At 46.2% G+C, this 23147-nt stretch overlaps 3 protein-coding genes across 3 annotated transcripts in view; 1 reads left to right on the forward strand and 2 right to left on the reverse strand.

Annotated features, from left to right (window-relative positions):
• Nucleotides 1–2222, reverse strand: part of LOC112265333 (disintegrin and metalloproteinase domain-containing protein 10-like) — a 35292-nt gene extending 33070 nt beyond the window's left edge. The window contains exon 1 of the mRNA XM_042324081.1: nucleotides 2055–2222. Coding sequence (XP_042180015.1) covers nucleotides 2055–2121 — 67 coding nt within the window. The 5' untranslated portion in view covers nucleotides 2122–2222. The remainder of the gene's footprint in view (nucleotides 1–2054) is intronic.
• A 262-nt stretch (nucleotides 2223–2484) lies between these two features.
• LOC121846766 (fanconi-associated nuclease 1-like) lies at nucleotides 2485–18211 on the reverse strand. Its single transcript, XM_042324023.1, is given in 15 exon segments — nucleotides 2485–2860; nucleotides 3053–3181; nucleotides 3856–4050; nucleotides 4259–4362; nucleotides 4937–5096; nucleotides 5829–5993; nucleotides 7031–7150; nucleotides 10244–10352; nucleotides 10614–10745; nucleotides 13306–13466; nucleotides 13469–13541; nucleotides 15579–15786; nucleotides 16390–16488; nucleotides 16491–16529; nucleotides 16792–18211. Coding segments are annotated over 15 exon segments (3216 nt in total). The 5' UTR covers nucleotides 18176–18211; the 3' UTR covers nucleotides 2485–2722.
• Nucleotides 18212–19458: 1247 nt separating this feature from the next.
• Nucleotides 19459–22655, forward strand: LOC121847245 (AT-rich interactive domain-containing protein 1A-like). The gene is made up of 3 exons (XM_042327643.1): nucleotides 19459–19730; nucleotides 20638–22346; nucleotides 22643–22655. The coding sequence occupies exons 2-3, from the start codon at nucleotides 20674–20676 to the stop codon at nucleotides 22653–22655; spliced, it is 1686 nt and encodes a 561-aa protein (XP_042183577.1). The 5' UTR covers nucleotides 19459–19730; nucleotides 20638–20673.
• Nucleotides 22656–23147: the final 492 nt, after the last annotated feature.

The following is a 23147-nucleotide window of genomic DNA, read 5'->3' on the forward strand; positions in this document are numbered from 1 at the left end:
CTGCTGAGTACACCTGTAACTGACAAAAACAATCTATTTTGGGTGTGGTGCCTGTCCTTAAATGATAACAAATAAAGTGAATCTATTACGGAATTAGAATCTATTACGGGAATAGAATCTGGGCCTATTTCTATGTCTACGTCCGTAAAAGGCCAGGCGATTATTGCAATCTCAGTCTGAACCCTATAAATAAATCAACTGGATGTCATCATAAAAGGCTTTAACATGGATTATAACTGAATTAGTATCACTCAGACCTGGGCTCAAACACTATTTAAAATCATTCCAAATACTTTATCTGTGCTCGATTGAGATTGCCTGGCTTAATGGACCAATAGAATAGTGCCAAAAGTGCAAACCCCACCCATCTAGCATCTCAGGCAGGCTAGAGCAAAGGCTGAAAAGTATTTAAATAGTGTTTGAACCCAGGTCTGCCATCACTAACAGGAGCAGGTGTTTATTCCTGTGCCCGCTCCCAGCTACTGTCATAGGCTTTACATTTTAGAGCTCATGATGCCATTAAGGTAGGTAGGCCAAATACTACATAGGATAGGAGGTCGATGACACCTAAATTGGGGAGGACGGGCTCGTGGTAATGACTTGAGCGTAATGGTATCAAATACATCAAACAAATCGTTTCCATGTGTTTTGATGCCATTCCAGTTACTCCGCTCTCGACGTTATTAATAGCTGTCCTCCCCTCCGGAGCCTCCACTGCTATATAGCTACAAGCCTGGGCATACTCTTCTATTTTCTGCTCCCTACATTTGCATGATAAAATATTAAACTCTGACCATTAAAATGTTTCATTGTAGTTGTAATAGCTTTAAAAGACTTAGGCTATTTCCTATTGAGTCGTTTCAGATTGTATTTGTCCAACTACCACCAATCTGGATGCTGTTTGTTAGATACCAGTCGTATTAGTTCTCATTAATTTGACATCTGATCTTCTGCTCATTTTTTTTTCCACAGCAGTTGGACCATATACTATTAAGTGAACCATGAAACACATTCAAAGCTGTAGAATCAATTCTGTGTGTGATTAGCATCATGTCAACAAGAACATCGCATTGAAAACATACAGTGCGTTGCCTCGATCGATTACGCGATCAGAATGCTGTTAATGGAAAATAAGGAAATAGCTGTATTCACATGAATACTATTGTATCGTTCTACCAGTGTGGGCTGGTGGGAGGAGTTATAAAACGGGCTCATTGTAAAGTCCGGAATGGAACACTATAAAACACGACAGATATTGAAAGCATCTTTGACTCCGTTCCAAAGAATCCATTCCAGCCATTACTACTGTATTCCTCGAATAGCTACAACATAATATATTGGCGCTAGCTACTGCCATTGGAAAGCTAATAGCTAGCTAACAAAGATCGAATATGTTCTTACTAGGGAGCCATTGGCTTTGGGTCAAACATGTACCAAAAAATAATAAGTTGTCAACAGGCATAGTTAGCTAATTACCTAGCAAGATCCCTAGTTAGCTAACTGTTGTTGCTAAAAAAACGATGCTAAATTAGCTGGCTAACTAGCTACTATGCTAGCTAATGTTGATAGAAAGTGGGACAGCCCATCATTGCAAAATGTAGTATTGACATGGTGCAAAAAAAAAAAAAACAATACCGACCGACAGCACTGCAAATATTGCAAGCTAAATTAGATTGCCCAAATCGCTTTGCTCGTTCGTGCCAAGACAACAGATTCCACCTGATTTCTCATAACAATGGCACCCCCGCAAGCTAGTTAGCTGGTAGTCTTATCGTAACCATCCATATAAATAGTAAAGTCTCGTTTTAAAGAAAACTAGCTTTCGCCAAGCTTAACATAAAATCTTTTTTTTTTTTTTTTTTTACAACTATATAGCTTTGTGGTTTGGAGTTTGTGTCAAAAGGGACACAAGACGACCAGGCCTGTTAGCTTTCTTAGCCTAGCCTGCTAGCCATTCGCTCGGACGCTGTCTTTGCTTGGCTACTCTTCCCTTCGTGAATGTAGCCCGCTTAAATGCTTCGCGATACAAAACAAATACAAATGCTCTCACTCACCCTGGGTGTAATTTATTAAGTAGACGAAACAGAAGAATTTGACGACAAGCATATCTGCTAAGTCCATTGTTAGAGCATTGATACCGTGATCACTTTGTCCTTGTTTAGGCTCAGACGCCCTGCCTGTGTTGATCGCAGCTTCCTCTCCTCCTCGCCTGCCCTCTCTTTCACGCCCCGACGTCAGACGTAGGGATGGAGGATTCTCCCTTCCCCCATCATTATGGAGTGACAGATTGGGAAAACGGGATACCTAGTCAGGTGTACAACTGAATGCAATTCCAACTATTGTAAACAGATATTTCAGGTAATGTTTCAAAAAGTATAACGCAAGTCCATCATGTAATGTTCAGGTCATTCTTCTACTCATTGCTGACTAAATAGGACAAAAAAAGCCTTTTCCCAGGCATCACCAGACACTAAGAAAGTTAACATTTTCACATTCAACCAGATTTATTAAATTTATTAGAGATTATTTTATTTACATATTAGACAGTTATAGTATAAAATACAGTCATTAAAGCGCATTGTGTTTCCCCCCCCCCCAACCTTGTCTGTCCTGCAACAAACTGTACAGAGTGCTATTTTTTATAAAAAATCAATTTCATTCAATTCTGTACTTCAGTGAGACGGTCAAAGGTCAAGGCAGGTGTTTGCCAAGCTCATCAGTCCTATTCCAGCCAAGCTCCTCTGGCCCCGGTGGCAGTGACGTGACAAACCTCTACATCAGCCCCCAGTCTCTGTAGCTCATCCAACCAGATCTGTTGCTTCTGGGACAGTTTGTCGCTAGGGCCCTTCACCTCCACCAGCTGGAACAATAGAATATTATAGAATTCATAGAATAGAATAGTAGATCTGATGCTTGAGAGTTTGACGCTAAGCCCCATTTACCTCTCATCAACATGTCATCATGGGACAAATAGATAGACCTCCTAGTCATCTCAAATAAATGTGTTTAATTCCACAGCCTCAGGCAGGCCTAGACAGTCCTGTGAGCTCACCTTGTAGGTGTTGTTGGATGTGTTCCACACCACTAGGTCAGGCAGTCCTGCTCGACAGTGTCTGTAGTCCTTGGCCATCCTAGTGATCATCCCTCCCAGAAACGATCCACCCAGACAAGACACTAGACTCTGCAAAGAGAGGAGACCACAAAGGGTTAGACCAGCTCAGTAGCATTACAGTAGCCAGGTAAACAACACTTTGATCAATGTGAGAGCAGGTTAGTTTAACCAGGCTACAATTACATGAGATTTACCATAACACAATAACCATGTTACTAACACATTGTTATACATGGAGGTGAAATCATAGCATAGGCTTTATAATGACTAATCTGAAAGTCAATATTTATTAAATTTAGCAGACGCTTTTCAACTTTAAAGTAAAGGGAGTTATTTGTCACAGATGTTATTGCAGGTGTAGCGAAATGCTTGTGTTTCTAGCTCCAGCAGTGTAGTAATATCTAACAATTCACAACAATACACACAATCTATTAAGTAAAATAATGGAATTAAGGGATATATAAATATTAGGATGAGCAATTTCAGATGGGCATAGACTAAAATACAGTAGAATAGAATACAGTATATACACATGAGATGAGTGAAGCAAAAAATATGTAAACATTATTAGAGTGACTAGTGTTCCATTACTAAAGAGGCCAGTGAACCCACAACCTTGGTGTTGCTAGCACCGAGGCTACTTTTACCAACTGAACCACACTGGTAAGTCAATGACAAACAAGATTGTCTGTACCGACAATGCGTCATCCAATCGGTTTGATGTGAGCCTTAACTGTGGTTACCTGTGCCCGCTGCAGGGATGAGAAGCGCTCCCAGTTGACCAGTGAACACATCTTCCCCTCCTGATCGGTCCAGGCCTCAGCCATCAGGTTGTGCAGCGTCTCAATGGACGCCTCACAGAGCACCTGCACACGCGTCTCTATCGCCTCTCTCCGGTTCCCATAGAAACAGTCTGTGAAGAGGTCCAGTGGGCAGGGCTAGGAGAGGAACAAGAGGGATGAGGAAATATTAATATATGCCTCGTATCAGAAACTTTTATCCAGAGAGTCTGACAAGACAGTGAGGGCATGTAGGTACAGGTATACGTGAGCCTTGTGGGAATTGAACTGACAACCGTGGCGTCGTTACTGCCACACTTCAACCAACTGAACCACACAAAAAAAAGGACAGGTTGAGCATGTTTACCTGGTAGGGATTCCGGAAGACGTCTGGAATACCCTCCATGAAAATGACGTCCCATAACAGAAGACCAAACAGAGTGGAAAACGTGGAGCCCTCTCCATGGATCCCTATAGATAACCAAGAGAAGTTTCAGTCAAACTTCAGTGAAATGCCTTACAGTGAAACCTAACAGTGAAATGCCTTACAGTGAAATGCCTTACAGTGAAATGCGTACTTAAGAGCCCTTAACCAACAATGCAGTTAAAACATTATTATTATTTAAAAAAAATATATATATATATCTATATAGGCTATATACAGGGGATACCAGCACAGAGTCAATGTGTGGGGACACCGGTTAGTCGAGGTAATATGTCCATCTAGGTAGAGGTATTAAAGTGACTATGCATAGACAATAACAAAGACTAGAAGCAGTGTAAAAAAAAAGGGGGGGGGGTGTGGCAATGCAAATAGTCTGTGACAAATACAATTAGATTTGATTACATTTCCAAGTACAGGTTCATGTGACAACAGGAGAACTTTACTGAACTTGCTGTTTTCAATTGTTTTTTTTACTGTGAAAGCTCTGGTTTATATGTCAAATACACTTAAGACATGAAAACTTGACGATTTAAAAGAAGCGACAAAAAAAAACAAAAAAAAACAACAACAGGAAACTAGAAAAGAAGTAAAGCAGAACACCTTGGTCAAAGCCTTGCCGACGGTAGTGTGCCAGTGACAGCTCTTCCACAGAACACATGACAGTGGAGTATCCTCCCTCTGCCCCCTCCTCAGCAGGCATGAGGAACACATTCTTCCCTGTCCCCCCCTCGTGGGGGAAGAGCTGCCCTCGGATAGTGACCTAGAAGACACAAACACAAACACAATTAGCACACACAAAACAAGTCTGTTTTTATATTTATTTTTTATTTACCCTTTATTTAACTAGGCAAGTCAGTTAATTACACATTCTTATTCAGAATCGACGGCCTACACCGACCAAACCCTAACCCGGATGCCATTGGGACCAATTGCGCACCGCCCTATAGGACTCCCAATCACGGCCGGTTATGATACAGCCTGGAATCAAACCAGGGTGTCTGTAGTGATGCCTCCAGCAGTGCCTTAGACCGCTGCGCCACTCGGGAGCCCCTTAAAACTGCTTGATGTTTAGAAAGTCAAAAGACATCATCAGTGATGTAATGAAGCATAAACTCAAGTAAACCCAGTTTACCCTCCTTTTTATTTTGGGAATATAATTGACCCACCTCTTAACTAATGTTTTAGTTGTTTTTTTTGCATTAGCGTTTACTTATTAACTTGCTAACAAAGATTGTCATCTCGATCATCGCTTAGAATTGACCCATGTATATTTCATATAATGTATATTTCAACTGGGGCGGCAGGGTGGCCTAGTGGTTAGAGCGTTGGACTAGTAACCGGAAGGTTGCAAGTTCAAACCCCTGAGCTGACCCTCTGTCGTTCTGCCCCTGAACAGGCCTGTTCCTAGGCCGTCATTGTAAATAAGAATTTGTTCTTAACTGACTTGACAAGTTAAATAAAGATAAAAAATAAAGCGACAGAAGTGACTCACATGAGTGACATCGTTGACGTGGATGGTAGGCAGGTCACTGAGTACAGGGTGGTAATTCTTGTAGCTAGGGGATTCCTTCATCCTATTGGCTCTCTGGTGGAGTGAAAGCTGGTGGCCTGTCCTCACCAAGGGGTCAGAGAGACCGTCTCTGATGGAGCTGATAGCCTGGGATTGATACATGGGGAATTTCAATTTAATTAATGCTAATTACTGACACAGACAAAAAGACACACATTTAATAAATACCACGTATAACAACAGTGCAAATTGAAATCCAGACAAACATTAACAAAGTGCAATAGTCCATAAGTTCAGGAAGAACCATGGGACAAAGTACTTAAGAGGCGGTGTGGTTGACTGACCTGTTCAGGTAGTTTGAGGTTGGACTGGAGGTTGACTGACCTGTTCAGGTAGTTTGAGGTTGACTGACCTGGTCAGGTAGTTTGAGGTTGGACTGGAGGTTTACTGACCTGTTCAGGTAGTTTGAGGTTGACTGACCTGTTCAGGTAGTTTGAGGTTGGACTGGAGGTTGACTGACCTGTTCAGGTAGTTTGAGGTTGACTGACCTGTTCAGGTAGTTTGAGGTTGACTGACCTGTTCAGGTAATTTGAGGTTGGACTGGAGGTTGACTGACCTGTTCAGGTAGTTTGAGGTTGACTGACTTGTTCAGGTAGTTTGAGGTTGGACTGGAGGTTGACTGACCTGTTCAGGTAGTTTGAGGTTGACTGACCTGTTCAGGTAGTTTGAGGTTGGACTGGAGGTTGACTGACCTGTTCAGGTAGTTTGAGGTTGGGCTGGAGGGTGGCTGACTGACCTGTTCAGGTAGTTTGAGGTTGGACTGGAGGTTGACTGACCTGTTCAGGTAGTTTGAGGTTGACTGACCTTTTCAGGTAGTTTGAGGTTGGACTGGAGGTTGACTGACCTGTTCAGGTAGTTTGAGGTGCTGCTGGAGGTTAGGTGGCTGACTGACCTGTTCAGGTAGTTTGAGGTTGGGCTGGAGGTTGTGTGACCTCTTCAGGTAGTTTGAGGTTGACTGACCTGTTCAGGTAATTTGAGGTTGGACTGGAGGTTGACTGACCTGTTCAGGTAGTTTGAGGTTGACTGACCTGTTCAGGTAGTTTGAGGTTGGACTGGAGGTTGACTGACCTGTTCAGGTAGTTTGAGGTTGACTGACCTGTTCAGGTAGTTTGAGGTTGACTGACCTGTTCAGGTAGTTTGAGGTGCTGCTGGAGATTGAGTGCCAGTCTGTCCCACCATCGCCCCCTGCTGTCTGGACAGTAGACTGACTGGGACAATAGTGAGCGCAGCTCCTTCACCGCTTCCTGGAACACAACCAATCTGAATCAATACATTACACTACACTCTGCTGTGTGTGTGTGTATATGAATGTGTGTGTGTATATATCTTGGTATATGTGTGTATATGAATGTGTGTGTGTATACTGTAACAGTACCTGTTTGGCACATAATACGCACACAGGTCTTTCTCCTTACCTTCTTGATCTCCAGTATTTTCCACAACTAGTCAAATGTATTCCCACATCTGACTTCCCCTTTACCTCCTGAGCAACCAGTAAACATTCCCCGTTTCCAGTCACGTCCTCTGCATCCGTTTTGCTGTCACATGTGTTCCGGTGTTCAGAGTTTGTTATAACCAATTTATTAATGTGATTATGACATGCTTTAACGGTCAGGCCCTATTGGTCGCGTGCATTCGATGCACACGTGTCACATAAAGAGAGCAAGGGTTGAGGGGATATTTTCCTAAATAAATTAGCGATTTCGTTAAACAAAACTTTTCAATCAGAAAAGGCTGTAATTATGTTGCAGTTCGGGCAACATGGACAGTGTGATACACACTGTTGATGTTCTGTGGTGGTCGCTGCAGTAGGGAGGAGTGATACACACTGTTGATGTTCTGTGGTGGTCGCTGCAGTAGGGAGGAGTGATACACACTGTTGATGTTCTGTGGTGGTCGCTGCAGCAGAGAGGAGTGTGATACACACTGTTGATGTTCTGTGGTGGTCGCTGCAGCAAAGACAGTGTGATACACACTGTTGATGTTCTGTGGTGGTCGCTACAGCAGAGACAGTGTGATACACACTGTTGATGTTCTGTGGTGGTCTCTGCAGTAGGGAGGAGTGATACACACTGTTGATGTTCTGTGGTGGTCGCTGCAGCAGAGACAGTGTGATACACACTGTTGATGTTCTGTGGTGGTCGCTGCAGCAGAGACAGTGTGATACACACTGTTGATGTTCTGTGGTGGTCGCTGCAGCAGAGACAGTGTGATACACACTGTTGATGTTCTGTGGTGGTCGCTGCAGCAGAGACAGTGTGATACACACTGTTGATGTTCTGTGGTGGTCGCTGCAGTAGGGAGGAGTGATACACACTGTTGATGTTCTGTGGTGGTCGCTGCAGTAGGGAGGAGTGATACACACTGTTGATGTTCTGTGGTGGTCGCTGCAGTAGGGAGGAGTGATACACACTGTTGATGTTCTGTGGTGGTCGCTGCAGCAGAGACAGTGTGATACACACTGTTGATGTTCTGTGGTGGTCACTGCAGTAGGGAGGAGTGATACACACTGTTGATGTTCTGTGGTGGTCGCTGCAGTAGGGAGGAGTGATACACACTGTTGATGTTCTGTGGTGGTCGCTGCAGTAGGGAGGAGTGATACACACTGTTGATGTTCTGTGGTGGTCACTGCAGTAGGGAGGAGTGATACACACTGTTGATGTTCTGTGGTGGTCGCTGCAGCAGAGACAGTGTGATACACACTGTTGATGTTCTGTGGTGGTCGCTGCAGCAGAGACAGTGTGATACACACTGTTGATGTTCTGTGGTGGTCTCTGCAGTAGGGAGGAGTGATACACACTGTTGATGTTCTGTGGTGGTCGCTGCAGCAGAGACAGTGTGATACACACTGTTGATGTTCTGTGGTGGTCGCTGCAGCAGAGACAGTGTGATACACACTGTTGATGTTCTGTGGTGGTCGCTGCAGCAGAGACAGTGTGATACACACTGTTGATGTTCTGTGGTGGTCGCTGCAGCAGAGACAGTGTGATACACACTGTTGATGTTCTGTGGTGGTCGCTGCAGTAGGGAGGAGTGATACACACTGTTGATGTTCTGTGGTGGTCGCTGCAGTAGGGAGGAGTGATACACACTGTTGATGTTCTGTGGTGGTCGCTGCAGTAGGGAGGAGTGATACACACTGTTGATGTTCTGTGGTGGTCGCTGCAGCAGAGACAGTGTGATACACACTGTTGATGTTCTGTGGTGGTCTCTGCAGTAGGGAGGAGTGATACACACTGTTGATGTTCTGTGGTGGTCGCTGCAGCAGAGACAGTGTGATACACACTGTTGATGTTCTGTGGTGGTCGCTGCAGCAGAGACAGTGTGATACACACTGTTGATGTTCTGTGGTGGTCGCTGCAGCAGAGACAGTGTGATACACACTGTTGATGTTCTGTGGTGGTCGCTGCAGCAGAGACAGTGTGATACACACTGTTGATGTTCTGTGGTGGTCGCTGCAGTAGGGAGGAGTGATACACACTGTTGATGTTCTGTGGTGGTCGCTGCAGTAGGGAGGAGTGATACACACTGTTGATGTTCTGTGGTGGTCGCTGCAGTAGGGAGGAGTGATACACACTGTTGATGTTCTGTGGTGGTCGCTGCAGCAGAGACAGTGTGATACACACTGTTGATGTTCTGTGGTGGTCACTGCAGTAGGGAGGAGTGATACACACTGTTGATGTTCTGTGGTGGTCGCTGCAGTAGGGAGGAGTGATACACACTGTTGATGTTCTGTGGTGGTCGCTGGAGCAGAGACAGTGTGATACACACTGTTGATGTTCTGTGGTAGTCGCTGCAGTAGGGAGGAGTGATACACACTGTTGATGTTCTGTGGTGGTCACTGCAGTAGGGAGGAGTGATACACACTGTTGATGTTCTGTGGTGGTCGCTGCAGCAGAGACAGTGTGATACACACTGTTGATGTTCTGTGGTGGTCGCTGCAGTAGGGACAGTGTGATACACACTGTTGATGTTCTGTGGTGGTCGCTGCAGCAGGGAGGACAGAGAGACAACGGGTCACACAGTCCCTCGCTGTCTTTTTTTACACGGCGCAGCAAGTCTGAGCCCGGCTCGGCCCGGCACAATCAAATCAATTGCGGTCGGATTCCCTCTAGTTATCTGTGTCTTAATTATTTCATCAAACAGTGCACTTAAAGCATCAGACAAGCTCAGTGCATACAGTTGATTTGATTAAAACACATAGGATGTGTCTATATATGGAAAAATACACGTTGGTCGATTGGTCGAAAGAACAACTATATTTTTTGTTGTTGTCTGGGACTAGTGTGTATCGAGGTATATTATGTATGTGTGTGTGTGTGTGTGTCTGCACCCACCTTGTAGCAACGTAATCTCTGCAGTACTTCTACTCCCCTGGACAGGATGCGTGTGTAGGCCCAACCTGTGGTGAAACAGCGCAGGAACACTGGCAGCTCTTCCTGGTGGCTACACACACACACACACACACACACACACACACACACACACACACACACACACACACACACACACACACACACACACACACACACTTTAGGTTTGGCTGGCTTATGGCTGTCGACCAATGTCAATGATAATGTTGCTTATCAAGCGATTATTGTGTGTGTGTGGGGGGTTGCATTTGGCTGTGCAGACCAATGTGAAATCCGCATGGCCACATATCAAAGATTGACAAAGAGGGATGAATATGTCGCTAGTGGTCCCCACCTGAGGTCGTACGTCTTGCTCGTCTCCTGCCAGGTCGTCTTGGCTGCAGTGTAAAGTCCCAGAGCGTCCTCCCAGTGGCCTGTCTGCATGGCTGTGATCACCTCTTGCAGCGCTCGCATCGCCGCCTCGTACCTGACACAACAGGACAGAGAGGCGCTGAGTCCAACGACAATTGTTCACACTCCTCTTGTTGGCGGAGAGAACATTTTTGCAGTTTTAAAGTTAATGTCCTGCAATTCTACACACTTTTTGTTGTTGTTGTTGTTGCTGTTTTAAAAGCTCATTTCCTGCAATTCTGATATGACACCAGGGATCGAACCGAGTAAAAAAAGATCTATTATTGTCATCGGGACCCACGGTCCATATTGACCCTGCTCTGGGTACGAAACAGGACCGCGTTCCGCAAGTTGAGCATGGACGAGCCATAACCAGAATACAGTATATACAGTGCCATCAAAAAGTAATCACATCCCTTGACACATTTTGTTGTATTTCAAAGTGGGACTAAAATAGATTTAATTGTCATCGTCAACGATCTACAAAAAAATACTGTAATGTCAAAGCGGAAGAAAAATTATAATATTTTTAAAAATTATTATAATAATTTAATCTAACACAAATATGTTGATTAGAACAGTAGTCCACCCACTGAGTCAATACATGTTAGGGCTCCCGAGTGGCGCTGCGGTCTAAGGCACTGCATCTCAGTGCTTGAAATGTCACTAGGTGTCGACTGGCTGTGATTGGGAGTCCCATAGGGCGGCTCACAATTGGCCCAGCGTCGTCCGGATTTGGCTGGTGTAGACCGCCATTGTAAATAAGAACTTGTTCTTAAAGGTTAAATGTAAATAACAAAAATGTTAGAAGCACCTTTGATTACACCTGTGAGTCTTTCTGGGTAAGTCTCTAATAGCACACCTGGATTGTGCAAAATGTGCCTCAAGCTCTGTAAAATTGGTTATTAACAACCATTTTCAGGTCTTGCCATAGATTTTCAAGCAGATTTTTTTTTAAACTGTGTCGCTATCTATCCACGGTTTGGTTTGAATAAGTTTGACGGCCCGCAACCTTTCCCAGTCCACGTGATCAAAACAGTCAGACCAATGTTGAACAGTCCTTACCACGGGTGCTTCCTGCTTAAGTTTCTGCCTATTGGCAGGGAGGAGCAGGATGGAGGCGTTGTCTGATTTGCCAAAGGGATGGCAGGGGAGGACCTTGCAGTCGTCCCTGAAGGGAGAGTAACAACAGTCAAGCGTGTTCTCTCCGCATGTAGCACAGGAGATATGTTGATAGAATTTCGGGAGCGTTTTCCTCAGATTTCCTTTATTAAAGTCCCCAGGTACAATAGTCCCCGGCCTCAGGATATATGGTTTCTAGTTTGCAGCCTCAGCTCCTCAGTTCCTTGAGAGCCATCACAGTGTCAGCTTGGGGGGGGATATTTACACGGCAGTAACAATAACCAAAGAAAATTATCTCGGGAGGTAATGCAGTCAGCATTTGATGGTGAGGTATTCCAGATCAGGAGAACAAAATGACTTACGTTACCACAATCACACCATGAGTTGTTAATCATAATCATATTCCTCCACCTCTGTTTTTCGCAGAAAGTGATTTCTTGCTGTCCGGGCGTTGAACTGAGAATCCCGCTGGCCGTATGGATGGGGACAATTTATCCAGAGAGAGCCATGGTTCCGTAAAACAGAGTATGTTACCGTCCCTTGTGTCTCTCTGAAAGAAGATCCTCGCCCTGAGCTCATCTACTTTGTTGTTCAGGGACTGAATGTTAGCGAGTAATATACTCGGAAGCAGAGGATGGTTTGCTCGCCACTTGAGCCTGACCAAGGACCCCACTTCTCGGGTGTCGACGTTTTGCCTCAGAGAATCCAAAACAAAGGATCCAGGTCAGGGAAATCACATTTCTGGTGTGTGACCGCCAATCTAATGTCCAAAAAGTTATTTTGGGCTGTAGGTAATAATACTAGAAACGTTCTGAGCAAATAATGTAAGAAGCACAACAACAATAATACTACAAAGCTGGCTAGGAGCTGGAAACAGGGTGATTGTCATTCGGAGTCATCTTGTTAATATTGGCAGAATGTGTGCCAGAGTCTGGTCTAATGGTAGCGCTGCTGATTACGGACTGCATATCCGCCTGGTGTCTAGGCCCTTCATGTCTGTGTGTGCCCCTTCTACATGCATCTCCCTCTCTCCTTTCTGATCTTTAAGCAATAAGGCATGAAAAGCCCATGGATTATTGTAAGAATAACACAGGACTAAGGGCTGTTCTTAGGCACGACGGGAGGCGGGGGAATGGTGGAGATGGCAACAACAAAAAATGGCACCATTGTTGCACAGATCAGAGAGGCAGGCAGCAAGGTTTATACAAACCCTTACAGTTGCAGCCCAAAAAATCTTGTCTAGATACTTTTTTCCAGGGGACATGAAGTTCATGAATTGCCTGCATGGGGCTGTGGATGTGCATTGAACTGTTAACAGGCGTTACCCAGAAATTGTCGTGAATAAGTCCCTGCTATCAACCAATCAGCATCTAGGACCCAAACATCCCCATTTTATAATAACAATTAGATAGCTTATGAAACGCACACCTAAATAAACAAACATTTGAGGTTGATCAATCACAGCACTGACCAATGAGATCTGACCCAAATTCACTGTACGTCTATGCTCTAACCTGATAAGATCTTCTCTATCCAGGAACAGTTTGGCTCTGCGCTGTACGGTGTAGTCAGGGAAGGCCAGTCGGCCAGAGTTGACCAGTAGGATGGTGTAGAGCTGACCCTGACCCCCTCCGGCCGTCTCCTCCTCCTCCAGACCATCTGTCAGGGAGAAGAGAGGAGGAGGACGCGAGAGAACACAGCCCTGGGGCCGCGATGCAGACGTACACAGGAACCAGCTAGCTGCTTCGCCCTGGAGAGGAGAGATTATTAGTGTAGGAGTGTGCCTGAGGACGGTTGTGTGTTTAAGGCAGCTGACCTTGTCACATATGCAATCCCCTGCCTGCATAGGAACAAATGCCTGTCCCAATGTAACTCCCGTCTGTACACTTTATCCCATTCCGTCAGTCTCCCATTCCGTCAGTCTCCCATTCCGTCAGTCTCCCATTCCGTCAGTCTCCCATTCCGTCAGTCTCCCATTCCGTCAGTCTCCCATTCCGTCAGTATCCCATTCCGTCAGTCTCCCATTCCGTCAGTATCCCATTCCATCAGTCTCCCATTCCATCAGTCCTCCATTCCATCAGTCCTCCATTCCATCAGTCCCCCATTCCACCAGTCCCCCATTCCATCAGTCCCCCATTCCACCAGTCTCCCATTCCGTCAGTCTCCCATTCCATCAGTCCTCCATTCCATCAGTCCCCCATTCCACCAGTCTCCCATTCCATCAGTCCTCCATTCCATCAGTCCTCCATTCCATCAGTCCTCCATTCCATCAGTCCCCCATTCCACCAGTCTCCCATTCCATCAGTCCCCCATTCCACCAGTCTCCCATTCCATCAGTCCCCCCATTCCATCAGTCCTCCATTCCATCAGTCCCCCATTCCACCAGTCTCCCATTCCATCAGTCCCCCATTCCACCAGTCTCCCATTCCATCAGTCCCCCATTCCATCAGTCCTCCATTCCATCAGTCCCCCATTCCACCAGTCTCCCATTCCACCAGTCTCCCATTCCACCAGTCTCCCATTCCACCAGTCTCCCATTCCACCAGTCCCCCATTCCGTCAGTCTCCCATTCCGTCAGTCTCCCATTCCGTCAGTCTCCCATTCCGTCAGTCTCCCATTCCGTCAATCTCCCATTCCATCAGTCTCCCATTCCGTCAGTCTCCCATTCCGTCAGTCTCCCATTCCATCAGTCTCCCATTCCATCAGTCCCCCATTCCGTCACTCCCCCATTCCACCAGTCTCCCATTCCGTCAGTCTCCCATTCCGTCAGTCTCCCATTCCATCAGTCTCCCATTCCATCAGTCCCCCATTCCACCAGTCTCCCATTCCATCAGTCCCCATTCCATCAGTCCCCCATTCCATCACTCCTCCATTCCATCAGTCTCCCATTCCATCAGTCACCCATTCCATCAGTCTCCCATTCCATCAGTCTCCCATTCCATCAGTGTCCCATTCCATCAGTCCCCCATTCCATCTGTCTCCCATTCCATCAGTCACCCATTCCATCAGTGTCCCATTCCATCAGTGTCCCATTCCATCAGTGTCCCATTCCATCACTCCCCCATTCCACCAGTCTCCCATTCCGTCAGTCTCCCATTCCATCAGTCTCCCATTCCATCAGTCCCCCATTCCATCAGTCCCCCATTCCATCAGTGTCCCATTCCATCAGTCCCCCATTCCATCAGTGTCCCATTCCATCAGTCCCCCATTCCATCAGTGTCCCATTCCATCAGTCCCCCATTCCACCAGTCTCCCATTCCGTCAGTCTCCCATTCCGTCAGTCTCCCATTCCATCACTCCCCCATTCCATCAGTCACCCATTCCATCACTCCCCCATTCCATCAGTCTCCCATTCCATCAGTCACCCATTCCATCACTCCCCCATTCCATCAGTCTCCCATTCATCAGTCTCCCATTCCATCAGTCCCCCATTCCATCATTCCCCCATTCCATCAGTCACCCATTCCATCTGTGTCCCATTCCATCAGTCCCCCATTCCATCAGTCCCCCATTCCATCAGTCACCCATTCCATCTGTGTCCCATTCCATCAGTCACCCATTCCATCTGTGTCCCATTCCATCAGTCCCCCATTCCATCAGTCCCCCATTCCATCAGTCACCCATTCCATCTGTGTCCCATTCCATCAGTCACCCATTCCATCTGTGTCCCATGCACTAATGTCTATCCCTTTCAATTAAAATAAAATAAAAGGCCAGCAGAAAAAGGGTGGGACATAATTGCTGTGAATGACTCTAGAATATGTCACTAGAGCCCCTCCCCTCTCACCTCTTTAGTATGACAGTCCCAATGTTGTTCTGTCCAGGGGCCAGGGCAAACAGAGACCTCTGTCTGCTCAGCTTCAGGAGTCCCTCCACCAGCTGATGTTTCTGGGTACCAGACCCAGGACCCCCCAAGTGGAACGTCTTAGCCAGGCTACGGAGCTCCGGGGCAGGCAGCAGGTCCAGCACCTCCCCAAGCTCCTGGAGGTCACTATCTGGAAAACAGTTGAGGATGTTGGGCATTGGATGGTAGGGGTTGGTTAGGGATGAACATTTGAGTGACTTCCCACTGTTAGCGTGACAGAGTGGAAATTCAACCCTCCGCACCATTAACACAACACACTCAAGAAGCACAGTCATACTGACTCAGTAAAGACATGTCTGCATCCAGGGCTTCAGCACCTCTAGATCCCAGGAAGGCAGTAGAAATGCACTTAGCCATTCATTACATTAGCATTTAGCATAATACCATTCAAGACCTTTTAACAATTATCATTTAGCATAATACCATTCAAGACCTTTCAACAATTATCATTTAGCATAATACCATTCAAGACCTTTCAACAATTATCATTTAGCATAATACCATTTAAGACCTTTCAACAATTAGCATTTAGCATAATACCATTCAAGACCTTTCAACAATTAGCATTTAGCATAATCCCATTGAAGTCCATTCATTCAACTGTTGGTAGGAAGCTTCCTTTCACCAGGTCCTGAGCTCCAAGTCCTAGATCAGCCTAGTGTTAGCATAACACCATTCAAGTCCATTCAACAGTTAGCATGTAGCATAAAACAATTCCAGTCCAATCATTCACCTGTCTGTAGGAAACCTCCTTCCACCAGCTCCTGAGCTACAGGTCCCAGGTCAGTGCTAATCTCATTATAGTTTAGCTTGTTGACCTGGAGCCACTTCGTTTCCTCTGGAACAGTCTCACATACAGCTTCTGTCCTGTCACTGAGAGGAAGGAGAGGCAAATTAGCAAGACTGGTTGATGATAAAAATAGTAGTCAAAAAATGCTAAACGTGTACTACTACATGAAATTCTATTGTACAATGTGATTTTATATTATCTTGTGTTATAAATCATGTATGTTCAAAAACACATTTGCAGAACACTTTCCTGTAGCCTTTATGTATGCATTCATAAAGCCCTTATAACAGCTATATAAAACATAACATTTGTCATAGACAGTCATGTTTGTTCTATTCTACACACCTGACAGACGCTCAAAGCCGTGTATGGCTGAAAGGTCTTCTTGATTGAACAGCATCCTATCGTCTTCATTCTCCAGCACTGCCTCTAACACGGTCAGGAAGTTACCCAGGTAGTATGGTAACCGTGGTGAGTCGGAATCTTGCTTATCAGTTCCTCTGTCTGTGTCAGGCTCTGTCAGCTGATCACTGCTACCGGTCACTGTGGATTCTTCTTGTTCTTGTTCTCCTTCTTCCTCTAGTTTTACTTTTCTTCTCTGATGCTCCTCCTCGGGCACCTCTGTGCTGCTCTTCAAAAGAGTGTCACAGTTACCAGTTGAAGATTCTTCTGTTCCGTGTTGCTTATCATCATCAGCTGTTGTTGTTGTTGACGTAAGGAGTTTGTTTCTAGTGAGGTCATCATCTGGTTCTTCACCATCTCTCTTCTCACATCTGTCTTTCTTGCTGCGAGTAGACATCCTCTGTGTTTTAACAGAGACCTCCGCTTTCCCTCCTTTCTTCCTCTTGTTCAGTCTGGATGGAGCATAGGACAGAGGTCGCGGGGCCATAGAAACTACCGGAGACAATGATTCTAATTTAGATTCAGATTTGGATTCTAAACATTCTAAAGTTTCTTCTCTGCTTTCTACCTGAGGTCTGCCCAGTGAAATAGTACTGTGACTTTCCACTGTGACATTTGTTGTCTCTGTGTCCATTAAGCATGTTGTCTGGTCACCAAATCCCTGAGGGAGGTGGTTCTCCTTCTGAGAGCTGCTCAGCTCCTCAGACCTTTTGTCTCTCTCTGGGGACTCCTGGATGGTGATGATGTCATCAACCTGCGACTGTATGTCCTCAGGAGACTTCAGCCTTTGCTTCAAGCCCCTCCTGGAGAGCTTAGAGGACAGCCTGCTACATATGTCAATGGGCCTGACTACAGTCTTACTGCTCATCTCTCTGGTGTTTACCTGCTGAGAAGAAGAAGAAGCACCAGACTTTTTAAAGTATGGGCTGGTGTTGGCCTCTCGCTGAGGCTTTTCCTCCTTTGGACAGGAAGGCCCTGTGTCTGGATCATGGTCCTTACTGGCTCTCCTGGAAGGAGAGTGAGACGATGCCAGCTTTGTTGTAGTAACAATGTTACAGGCTGAAGCAGTATCAATGGACGCACCATCTTCCCTCTGAAAGTTCTGACACTGTGAGTCAATGTGTTGGTTTATCCTGAACCGTGGCACTAGCTGACCACACAGAGGACATGGCAGTCTAGGTGGCGGGGCGTTGTTGAAGAATGATGAGATGGAGGCTGTACCAGGACATGCATTGGCACTTTTCTTACCATCTTTACTACCGACGTATCCTTTCCTCTTCGTTATTGAGAGGCTTCTCTGTTTGCGTTTGTTTCCCTTCTCTGCCATGATGTTTCAACTGTTGTTGTTTTCACGTTCTGTCTACAAAAACAGGGGCTGATATTCTATTATGTCGCTATCTTGACAGTAACTTGCAAATGTAGGTCTACCACCAATCTGTAAAGTGAGAGAGGCAAAGATTACAGTTCACAAAGTCGAGGAACGCTTAACTCCGTTCTCTTATATCGAGGCAGAGTTGAGTTTTTGGTAACCGGTCGCGGGATTTGATAGCAATAACACTGATTTACCCACCATCAGTCGATTATTGTAAAAAATTAAATAAAATCACATCTGAAACCGGTTACCTGTACCTAAATTTGTCCTGTTCAAGTGCCGTTCTTCTGCAGGGTGCTGAAATTCATTATTTTTAAATAAAAAACCTATCGAATACCACCACTGAATTTTCCCCTCATTTGTGTTGCTGGTACTAACCTTTCCTTAAACTGAGATTCAATTGGCACATTCGCGTTGAATTAAACGAGACACAAATGAAAAGTCAATATTAGGAAGGTGTTCCTCATGCTTGGTATACTTTCGAGTATTTATGTAATGTGACAGTGAGAGAAACCTACTCTGCTGAACATTATTGTCATAGAGACTACACTAACACCGTATATTATTTAGTACAATGTCAACATCATAAATGTATAATTACTTCACATTGTAGCTCATGCACTCACCAGTGTCACCGGTGCCGTTCACCACCGATCATTCATCTAGAATGGGCAATGCGTGGCTGAGCTAACGTTAGCTAGCCGGCTAGTTCTCTTGCTCTCTTCACGTTACCTTTGCAGGCGTCAGGCAATGATATAGAAACGGTCATACTGGTTATGCATTGTGTTATAAATATAATTATTTTGCGTTTTAGATGAGAAATGAAGCTCTTTGAGTATCCCGTGTTTTGTCGTTACAGAACAGCCGGGTTCGCGCGCAACACTAGAGCAATCGAGAAAGGATGTTGAGTAGACTGAGGTAGTAGATGACAAATTCATCGATTTGACGGATTTTCATATATTGGTGATAAGGGAGGAAATTATGTGCTTTCACAAAATAATAATAATAATAACACAGCATAAAACACTTTAAAATATGAATTGTTAAGGCTCTAATTAATTGAGATAATAGGCCTATGAGGTGTAAATAGCCTACCACTTCTATAGAAATAAATGCAGCATCAACTGCACATAAAAAAAATGAATGAATAGACAATGCATTGACTATCTGGAAAAATTGTTTATGTTTTTGACCCCAGTAAAACAAATATATGTGCTTTTTTTTGCTAAAGGCCACTCACTTTGACTCTGTCAATGATGTTTGTTTAATCTCATGTGGCATGAAGAATCATTTTATTGCGATCAGATGGACCAGACCATTTCATCGGGGTGCTGCCCGCACGTACTGAGGAGAGAATAGAGCCTGCACGGGGTATTCCTTACACATGTTCCAGGGCTACTTGCCCCTGGCTTCCAAATTCACCATATTCTGGGGTTTCTAAGGCAAATCTCTGATCGGGACATAGGCAATCATTTCAAAGGAGCTAAGAGCCTATCATCAGTCGATGCTGGTAAGTCGGACATCAGCCTATATTGTTTTGATTGGGAAGCTTAAACAGAAAGAGATCAGTAGCATATTCAGTTTGCAACTCTATATCTGAGATCCCTATTATAAAGATGTGGTCCTAATGGCACAGAGGAATCATGGCACACACCACCAGCCTATTTAGCCTATAACACTACACCAGCGTGATGCCGTCTCAATGAGAAATCATTCAAATCAAGGTCGATGTTAATTGTGCTTATAAGAACTTAACGGTTTGCCTGTCTGCGATTTACATGGCTATAGATCAATGTGACGAATCGGGATTTTCAGAGAATGGATGAGAAAACCATCCCTGCGTTTTACGAAAGACTAGGATAATATGCTGAGTGCAGTGAAAACCCGGATCCGATTGAAGAAATAGGTTGGAGATAGAACGAATGCGTGCGTTTCCCTGTCCTGTGCTCGAGGAACAGTTTTCTAACAACATTACCCCTGCAGTTGCGGCAAAAGTTTGGCGTGATCGTTTATCATCTGATTATCTGCAGTGTGCAAATTGAATAATCTCGCGTGAGATTGTATAAAATCCACACTAGCAACAGCATTTGCAACGTCATAATGATCAACAAAAAGTCCTACTACAAATAGCATCAGTCATCCGTACAGTTCAACACCACGGACAGGGACATTTCGACATTTAGATGTGTATGTTTGGCGGGTATTATTAAACACAGATGTGTAATGACGCAGTTTTAGAAGAATAAACCATTTGATTTCGCTCACTTGGGGATTGCATGCGTTCCCGTACACCCTTATTTGGTCTAGCTGTGTAAATAGAACCAGTAAACTATATCCTAGGCATAGGTTTGGCTTGTAAACCCGATATGCAATTCCAATTATAATTTGACCACGGGTTCATTGCTGTGTTATTCTAGGACTGAGGATAGTGTTGGGATAGGCCAGCCTGAGCCATGGCTCATGGGAAGAAACCAGGGAAGATCACCAGAATCCTGGGACCCAGCCCTTCATCGTGCCCAGGAGGATCCATAGAGAAGAAGCCAGGAACTATTAGGAGAATATTGGCCCCCAGCCCTCCGCCCAGCCCGGGTCCCACAGGATCCACAGAGGAGTCTAATGAAGGACCTCATGATGAAGGACCTCAGAAAGAAAGACCACAGAGTTTGAGGAGTAAGGACACGCCACCCTGCCCTGACCCCCTATCCACAGGGGAGCCTACTGATGAAGAACCCTGGGGTCTGAGCAGCAAAGGCACAACTGAAAGACTACATGATGGAATTCGGAGTCTGAAGAGTGAAGGACCTCCTCAACACTCGCAGAGCACCAGCAATGAGGAGCTGGACAATAACAATGATGAGAGGACCCCTGGGCCTGCATCACCTGTCCCTGCTAGCCCAACCCAGGCCCGCCCAACCCAGGCCTACAGCAAAATGACCCAGGCCCAGAACTACCCTCGGCAGTCAGACGCCCAGGCCCAGAACTACCCTCGGCAGTCAGATGCCCAGGCCCAGAACTACCCTCTGCAGTCAGACGCCCAGGCCCAGCCCCGACAGACCCAGCAGCATCTCAGAGAGAGTCCAACGAGCCCCAGCACCAGACCCACCTCTGACTCCCCATCCAGTCAGGAGAGACAGTCCAGGGCTGTTAAACCATCACCTGTCCTTACCAGTGCCAATCCTTACCAGCCGTGTCTGATTAGTCCCTCCAGTTCACCTCTTCCTGTCCCTGCTAGAGCTAGTGTCTCCTCCAAGATCTCTCTGAACCTGCCCGGCGACTCCACCACCCCTGACAGCTTGGAGGAGGAGGAGGACAGCTGCTCAGAGTACGACAATGTGGGTTCAGATGTGGAAGGTGTGGAGCAAGACATTGATCAGGTGCTGCAGGTGGAAGACCAGGGTATGGAGGTGAGGTACTACCCTGAGCCGCAGGATGGTATCTATGTGGAACACCAAGACGGAACCTACATTAAACACCAAGACGGAACCTACATGAAACACCAAGACGGAACCTACATGAAACACCAAGACGGAACCTACATGAAACACCAAGACGGAACCTACATGAAACACCAAGACGGAACCTACATGAAACACCAAGACGGAACCTACATGAAACTCCAAGACGAAACCTACATGAAACACCAAGACGGAACCTACATGAAACACCAAGACGGAACCTACATGAAACACCAAGACGGAACCTACATGAAACACCAAGACGGAACCTACATGAAACACCAAGACGGAACCTACATGAAACACCAAGACGGAACCTACATGAAACACCAAGACGAAACCTACATGAAACTCCAAGACGGAACCTATGTAGAAGAATGTGAGGATGGACCCTATTGCCCCAAGGATGCCACCTATGTAGAAGGTGAGGATGGTACCTATGTGGAGGGTAGTGTGGAGGGGGACAGCCTGGAGGGGGACAGCCTGGAGGGGGACAACAGCACCACTGTACAATACAAACCCACAAGGCCACTGTACGATCCTGAGTCTGAGGAGATGCAGGATAAAGATAGAAAACCCTGTAGCTCTTCTGAGAATTACCATCAGTTCAATGACAATCCACATCAGACACCCAAGGCTGGAGATAAGGAAGAAAAAGAGGAGGTGGAGGGGCAGGAGGTGGAGGGGCAGGAGGAGGAGGTGCAGGGGCAGGAGGAGGCGGTACAGGGGCAGGAGGAGGAGGTGGAGGGGCAGGAGGAGGTGCAGGGGCAGGAGGAGATGGAGAGGCAGGAGGTGGAGGGGCAGGAGGAGGAGGTGCAGGGGCAGGAGGAGATGGAGAGGCAGGAGGTGGAGGGGCAGGAGGAAGAGGTGGAGGGGCAGGAGGAGGAAGAGGAGGGGCAGGAGGAGGAGAATTTCCCAGATGAAACTGGTGAAACAGAGGAAGAGCGGGATGTGACCACGTACACAGAGGAGGAGTCTGAAGAGACAGAGGACAGAGAGCAGGAAAATAAAATCACTACCAGCCACCAGGAGAATGATGGGGAGAGGATGAGAGAGGGAGAGAGGAAGGGGGAGAGGATGATAGAGAGGGAGAGGGTGGGGGCGAGGATGAGAGAGAGGGTGGGGGGAGAGGATGAGAGAGGGGGTGGGGGAGAGGATGAGAGAGGGAGAGAGGGAGGGGGAGAGGATGAGAGAGAGGGCTGGGGAGAGGATGAGGGAGGGAGAGAGGATGAGAGAGGGAGAGAGGGAGGGGGAGAGGATGAGAGAGAGGGTGGGGGAGAGGATGAGAGATGGAGAGTGGGAGAGGATGAGAGAGGGAGAGAGGGAAGGGGAGAGGGTGAGAGAGGGAGAGAGGGAGGGGGAGAGGATGAGAGAGGGAGAGAGGGATGGGGTGAGCGTGGGAGAGAGGGAGGGGGAGAGGATGAGAAAAAGAGGGAGAGGGTGAAAGAGAGGGAGGGGGAGAGGATGAGAGA

Source organism: Oncorhynchus tshawytscha, linkage group LG01 (genome assembly GCF_018296145.1).
Source record: "Oncorhynchus tshawytscha isolate Ot180627B linkage group LG01, Otsh_v2.0, whole genome shotgun sequence".
NCBI classification, from domain to species: domain Eukaryota; kingdom Metazoa; phylum Chordata; class Actinopteri; order Salmoniformes; family Salmonidae; genus Oncorhynchus; species Oncorhynchus tshawytscha.